Source organism: Otolemur garnettii, unplaced genomic scaffold (assembly GCF_000181295.1).
Source record: "Otolemur garnettii isolate 467f Iridium unplaced genomic scaffold, OtoGar3 scaffold00018, whole genome shotgun sequence".
NCBI lineage: Eukaryota > Metazoa > Chordata > Mammalia > Primates > Galagidae > Otolemur > Otolemur garnettii.
The window spans coordinates 5279433-5286729 of record NW_003852413.1 but is presented as its reverse complement, the minus strand read 5'-3'; the positions used below and the strand labels follow the sequence as shown (position 1 = coordinate 5286729).

At 47.9% G+C, this 7297-nt stretch overlaps 1 protein-coding gene across 1 annotated transcript in view; it reads right to left on the bottom strand.

The window, feature by feature from the left end:
• The window catches only part of ST6GALNAC1 (ST6 N-acetylgalactosaminide alpha-2,6-sialyltransferase 1), a 21948-nt gene extending 19584 nt beyond the window's left edge, over window positions 1-2364 (bottom strand). The window contains exon 1 of the mRNA XM_023511188.1: window positions 2234-2364. Within this exon, the coding sequence (XP_023366956.1) occupies window positions 2234-2364 (131 nt within the window). The remainder of the gene's footprint in view (window positions 1-2233) is intronic.
• Between the last annotated feature and the right edge of the window lie 4933 nt (window positions 2365-7297).

The window sequence follows — 7297 nt, the reverse complement described above, 5'->3', positions numbered from 1 at the left end:
AGCTGGGTGTTGTGTCGGGCGCCTGTAGTCCCGGCTGCTCAGGAGGCTGAGGCAAGAGAATTACTCAAGCCCAAGAGTTTGAGGTTGCTGTGAGCTATGAGCCACAGCACTCTACCGAGGGTGACAAAGTGAGACTCTGTCTCAAAAAAATAAATAAATAAAAATTAATTAAATTAAATTAAAAAACAAAGAAACCTGCTTTCACCTGCCAGATGACTAAACCTTAACAACATGAATGGTATCTGGTGTCATCCTAGGAGGGGGAAAGAGTCAACTCTCGAAACTGTTGGTGTAGCATTTTGAGAGGACAACTGGACAATGTTCATTGACATGTAATGTGAACATATCCATCACCTTGGCAGTTCCACTTGAAGCAATCTACCCACAGAAATACAGTAGAACCTCCTGAGGTGACCCCCTCCCTACACTGACCACCTCTTTACGCCGACCTAGTTCTGGTAGACCAGAAGTGCCCCATGTGTACCTGTCAGTACAGTAGGCCTAGTTCCTTACGTTGACTACCTCTGCACATTGACCGGTGTGTCCTATTGTCCTACCATCCTTGTACAAAGGCACCAGTATGGGAAGGCCCAGTGGTGACCTACATGCCAGTCAGTAGGGCTTGATAAGATAAACTGTCTCTGTCCTGAGGACTGCTGTACAGCTGTTCAAAAGAAGGAAGTAGATCCGTTTGCATTGACCGAGGAAAATGTCCAGGACACAGTGTGATTTAGAGTCAACTTACAGGCAATGCCCGAGGCTCCGTGAGTAGGGCGCCAGCCACATACACCAAGGGCGGCGTGTTTGAACCCAGCTTGGGCCAGCTAAACAATGACAACTGCAACAACAACAAAAATAGCTGGGCATTGTGGTGGGCACCTGTAGTCCCAGCCACTTGGGAGGCTGAGGCAAGCGAATTGCTTAAGCCTACGAGTTGGAGGTTGATGTGTGCTGTGATGTCACGGCACTCTACCAAGGGTGACATAGTGAGACTCTCAATCAATAAATAAATTAAATAAAGAGCCAAGTTGTGCCATAGACAAAATAGAATGTAGAATAAAAATTAAGAAAAAGGGAGGGGCATGGTGGATCACACCTGTAATCCCGGTGTTCTGGGAGGCTGAGGAGGGTAGATTGCCTAAACTCACAGGTTCAAGACCAGTCTGAGCCAGAGCAAGACCCCCATATCTAAAAATAGCTGGGCATTGTGGCAGATGCCTGTAGTCCCAGCTACCTGGGAGGCTGAGGCAAGAGAATCACTTGAGTCCAAGAGTTGAGGTTGCTGTGAGCTATGAAGCTACAGCACTCTACTGAGGGTGACAAAGTAAGACTCTGTCTTCAAAAAAAAAGTCAGCCTCTGGAACAGCATGAGCACAGGCTACGGGACCAGAATGCTTAGGTTGGAGTCCTCGCTCTGCCACATACTTGCAGGGTGATTTGGGGGGACTCGCTCTAACTCTCTGTATCTCAGCAGCCTCAAGACAATGTGAATTTGTGAGTTAATGGACAGACGGCATTTAGAACAGGACCTGGCCTGGAGTAAATGGTATGGAAGTGTTAGCGACGGCAGTATCACAATTCCACCCACATGAAGGTGTCAGGAGCGGCCACCTTGAAGTGCGGACAGAGCGGGCTGCCGTGGACACACCCTCACTTCCTGATTCACCTTTCCGTATTTCCTTTAGGAGTGTGTATTACTTTCAAATTTTAAGAACAGTGAAACAAAATTAAAAAAAAAAATGATTAACTTGGGGCTCAGAATTGAAGCTTCACCCCCGAGTGGGAGGTCCTCCATCTTCCTGACAAACTTTAGGACAAGTCTGATTCTGAAATAAGTGGAACACTCGGAATAAATCTTTTACTTCAGGACAGGAGAATAACGGAAAGCTGCCTTCAGTCCTCACAACCTGGGGGGGGGGGTCCCTGTCCCTCTGTGGGCCCTGCAGACCCAGCCCAGCACTCCTCCGGCTCCTGTCTCCATTGCCTCTCAGCACAAGTGTCTGGCGCCTGGGGCACCCAGGTCCCCCCACCAGCACTGCCTCCATCTCCCCCACGTCTTCCCCCCACCCCCGGTCTTCCTTCCTGGTGGCTACTGGCAACTTTCCTGACCTCAACACCCCCCTGTCTGGGCACAGAGATGGCTCAGAGTTCCCCATCCTCCTGGTTTTTTTTTTTTTTTTCTCCAGTTTCCTCTGATGAAATTTGAGGAACTTGGGAAGGGTCAGGATCTTACCTGGAAGGCTTTGTGCTGGGCTCCTTAATAAAGGAGGGCAGGGTGAAGAGGAAGAAGATGAGCGCAGCCAGGAGCAAGGACCACAGGACCCCCGGGCTCAGGCGGCTGAGCCTCCGGGGGCAGGAACTCATGGCGGAGGGTCAGGCCCTAAAGGAAAGTTCTGCATGTCCTGGGGCTGGGTGCAGACAGCAGGGAGCCTCACTGCTCAGGCATCCTGGCCCCGCAGTGCACACCCTTTGTCTTGACAACAAGCCACTCTGCTAAGTCTATTAGTCTCTGCCAGGGCAGGAGGCAGGAACCGCCTTCCCTGCTTCAGGAGGACTTACAGGCTGGCGTGGCTTGAAGGAAAGGAAACTCCTTCTGTACAAACAAGTTTACCTTCCTCTTCTTTGTTTTTGCAATTACTGGATATAGATGTTTATGAGAAACGTACGTTCTGTACAGCCTCACCTTCCTGCCTCTTCTCCATGTGGGCAAAGCTGAGGTGGCCCCTCATGGGCTTATCATGGAGGCACTGGGAGACGCCCCCCAACACAGTGCCTTGTTCATGATGGACGCCCAACACAGGGTCGCTGCTCCACCCTCCCTGCTCCTGAAATCAGGACCACGACATGGATGACCAGCACTGTAGAGTCCTCACAGCCACTCTGGGCTATTATTGTTCCCATTTGATGGTTGAGGAAATGTCCTCTGTGAGCCAGCAGGCAGCCTGGGATCCCACAGGGAGCCACAGGCTGTGTGTGTGTGTGTGTGTGTGTGTGTGTGTGTGTGCGCGCGCGCACACGTGGGGAGGGTCCAACTGACCCAGAGATCGTGCAGCCTTCCCCCCATACACAGCAGCACCTCTGAGAAATCCCTCAGTCTGCCTTGAAAACAAAACCCCAAGTGAAAAATATACAACTCAGAGGAAAAAATATCGAGACTAGTGGTAGAAAACTTAGAAAATCCAGACAAGAAGCCCTGCATTAAATGCTGTGGGTTAATTTTTTAAATTTATATAAGTAGTGTATATTAAAAAATTTCATATTAATATGGGGATGGGGTTGTTAATTTTTTAAATATTATTTTCCAGGCTCACGCTGTAATTCTAGCACTCTGGGAGGTGGAGGTGGGCGGATCCCTTGAGCTCAGAAGTTTGAGGTCAGGCTGAGCAAGATCAGAGAGCCCCTTTCAACTAAGAATAGACAAATTAGCCAGGGGGGTGGGCACCTGCAGCCCCAGCTACTCTGAAGGCTGAAGCAGGAGGATCACTTGAGCCCAGGAGTTTGAGGTTGCTGTGAGCTAGGCTGAGGCCAAGGCACTCTAGCTTGGGCAGCAGAGTGAGACTCTGTCTCCAAAAAGTGCATGCGCGCGTGCGTGCGTGTGTGTGTGTGTGTGTGTGTGTGTGTGTGTGGTGTGGGGGAGGGGTTCCAGTGTGTTGAACTACATAGGTGATCTCAAGCACTTGAGGTGGGAATGGTGCCATTTGGCCAGATGGGGCTTTGAAGGTCCCGGGACCTGGGTTCATGGCTCACAGAGGGCAGAGTGCGTTTCTCCCCACACCCTTGGCTTTCACCCACAGCATACACCAATAAAGGGTTAAACCACCTTCCCCAGGAAGCACAACCAAGATAAGAATGTGCTCCTTTTCCTTTATCACAAGCCGTAACCCTTGGTGATATTCCAGGATGGGGAGGGAGCAGTCAGAAAGACCTCTTAGTACTGATTCAGCCTCTTTCTCCCTTTCTTACCCCCCACCCCATGCTGGTACCTTCACTCCATAAGCATTTTCTGAAGGGGCCTAACTGAGCGGCGTCCTAGCCTTAACTGTTCCTTCACCCTGAGTTCCCCGCTCTTGGCACCTATGATCACCTTCCTGCATCCTGGAGTCTGTGTGCAAAGTGGAGCTGATGAAGTACACAGTGGGATGGCATCTGTCTTACCCGAGGCTGTTGACTCTTTCTCTTTGTCCTGTGTTCTGAAGAAAGCACTGGCTGTGCTCTCTATTTCCCCAGGACAGGGGATCTGCTGGAGCTTCTGGGCTCCTCACTGCTTCATGGGTGGATTGAACTTGGAGATTGTGAAGCCAGCAAGTGTGGGATAATCCAGAGTTCTTGTTTCCTGGTTCTCAAGTTCCAGCCTGGTGCTGCTGTAGCACCTGGCTGGGTGGAACTGAAGCCAGAAAAGTGGCCTAGAAGACGAAGCTGAAGCAGGGCAGCTGACCTAGTCTGCTTAGCCCACATTCTATTCCTACACGCCTTCTGTGATTATCTAGTTAAGGTTTCACCATGATTGTGAGGATGTTTATCTCAAAAGACTTAGGGGGAGGTAGTAGCACATAGTATTGTTAATTGTTACAGTAAAGATTACTTTTATGTTTTCTTTGATGATTCTCTTACAAATTTTGTTAGAGTAAAGGTTACTTTTATTGTTATATTGTTAGAGTAAAGGTTACTTTTATTGTTATATTATTAGCATAAAGGCTACTTTTTATGTTGCTTAAATATTGTTACATTATTTGTAGGCTGGGCCTGATTCCTCATGCCTGTAATTCTAGCACTTTGGGAGGGTAAGTGAGTTCTCTGGTTCAAGACCAGCCTGAGCAAGAGTGAGACCTCATCTCTAAAAAATAGCCAGCATTGTGGCAGGCACCTGTAGTCCTAGCTACTTGGGAGGCTGAGGCAAGAGGATCACTTGAGCCCAAGAGTTGGAGGTTGCTGTGAGTTGTGACAGCACAGCACTCTACCAGGGCAACAAAGTGAGACTCTGTCTCAAAAAAACAAACAAAAAAATCTTCTGCGCTCAAGCGATCCTCTTGTCTCAGCCTTCAGTTTCTTTCCTTTTTAAACTACAACTTTGGATTTAATTCTTTTTGTGCACTAGCCAGCAGGAAATATGAGAACTGACATGCAGATAAAAGTTGCTAAAAGATAATTTTCAGTAAAAGGCAAAAACATGACTCTCTCACATAGAGATGAGACATGAAAATGTGTTAAAGATTTCATCCTACTCAAGAAAGAAGTAGGCAGATATTAATAGCAAGTCAAAAGTGACGTGCAGGCTCAGTGCCACAGCTCAGTGAGTAGGGTGACAGCCATATACACTGAAGGTGGTGGGTTTACGCACCACCCAAGCCTGCTAGGTAACAGTGACAACTGCAACCAAAAACTGGCTGGGCGTTGTGCGGGCGGCTGTGGTGCCACCTACTCAGGAGGCTGAGATAAGAAAATCGCTTAAGCCCAAGAGTTTGAGATTGCTGTGAGCTGTGATGCCATGACACTCTACCGAGGGTGGCACAGTCAGACTATCGTTTTCTGAGTCAAAACAAAAAACAAAAGAGACTGCAGAAGCACAAATTAATTTAGATGAGTAAGGGTTGTTAAAATGAATTGAATGGGGGCAAAACTGGTTTTTCCACTGGGAGGAGAGAAATCACAGGTCAGAATTTGTGCGCCTGTCAGTACTTAGAGTTCTGAGTTGTATGCTCACTGTGCTCACTCAAAGGCATCTGAAGCCTAAAATTAGCTGTTGTCCTGCCAAGGCACACTTTCCCATTGATATACAACAGCTTTCTAGAATGAGAGTGACTTGGAGTCATTCCAGGATTGGAATCCTCAAAAAGTGTCAGCTATTGGCTCCTCTCTGCTGTAAGATACACTTGCTGACTTAGGTGAATGCAGGATTAATCAGAAAAGGTTCAACTTGCTAGAAGTCAGCTTGCTGGAGACGCTGGTATAGGGGAGGAAAAGCAATTTTCTTTCCACCCTTCTGAAACCATCCTCAGCGAGGGCCCCGGTGACAGAAGACAGATTAACATGAGAAAGACAAACATTAGTTTAGTAACATGTGTATCTCACATAGACCATGGGTGATCTCCAGAGAGGGGAGTAAGTCTCAGAGTGGCTTAGAGCCCTGGCTTATGTAGCACCTTCCACTAAAACACAAAGAAAGGTGTGAGATCACACCTGTAATCCCAGCACTCTGGGAGGCTGAGGCGGGTGGATCACTTGAGCCCAAGAGTTTGAGGTTGCTGGAAGCTGTGATGCTGTGGTACTCTACCAAGAGTGACAAAGTGAGACTCTGTCTCAAAAAAAAAAAAAATCTTGTGCAGGCATACCTCAGAGATACTGGAGGTTTGGTTCCAGACCACCACAATAAAGTGACGTGTGTCTGTAAACGCGTTTTTGTAAAAAATGAAACTATCCACAATTACAGTGCTCAGTGTACATCTAGTTACCAGCACAAAGAAGAAGCATCACATTTCATACGTGGATGTCGCGATCTAATTTATCCGCATTTAAGATCGACACGAGTTGTTTCCCAGTGCATAATGTTCCTTAGAACTGTGGCAGATACTGTGTTGATTTGGGAGCGTCTCCAGAATCAGGAACTGGGAGCAAAACAGACAATCAACCCAAGTGGGAAAATGTGTTTTGGGGAAATTTTTTTGCTCACTGAAAGAAGGAATTGGAAAGTTAATTAAGAGGTCTTTCTTTTTTTTGAAACAGGATCTCATTATGTTGCCCTTGGTAGAGTGCTGTGGCGTCACAGCTCACAGCAACCTCAGACTCTTGGGCTTAAGCGATTCTCTTGCCTCAGCCTCCCAAGTAGCTGGGACTACAGGCGCCTGGCTATTTTTTTGTTGTAGTTGTCATTTTTGTTTAGCAGGCCCAGGCTGGGTTCGAACCCACCAGCCCTGGTGTATGTGGCCGGCACCCTAACCACTGAGCTATGGGTGCTGAGCTAACAAGTCTTTTTTCTTACCTAAGCACCTGCACTGCTCAAACCCACTTTGAATCAGCGATTGCCTCCAAAGAACCTGCAAATCTTCACAGCATCCATCCACTTTTGACTTGGAAGACACAGGGTAAGAGAGGTGGAGAAGCCCTTCTCGGGGGCCTGAACAGTGTTCCTCACCAACACATATGAGATGACGCTGCACCAGTGTCGAGCCCCAGATCTAAGTGACAGGTGCCTTTTTCTTTAATAACTCCGTGTTTGTGATATGAGGCCTTGTAAAGAGTAGAGCCTGGGATGGGATTCTTCTTCTCCAAGTATAAAGATGATATTGTTGGCTCGGCGCCT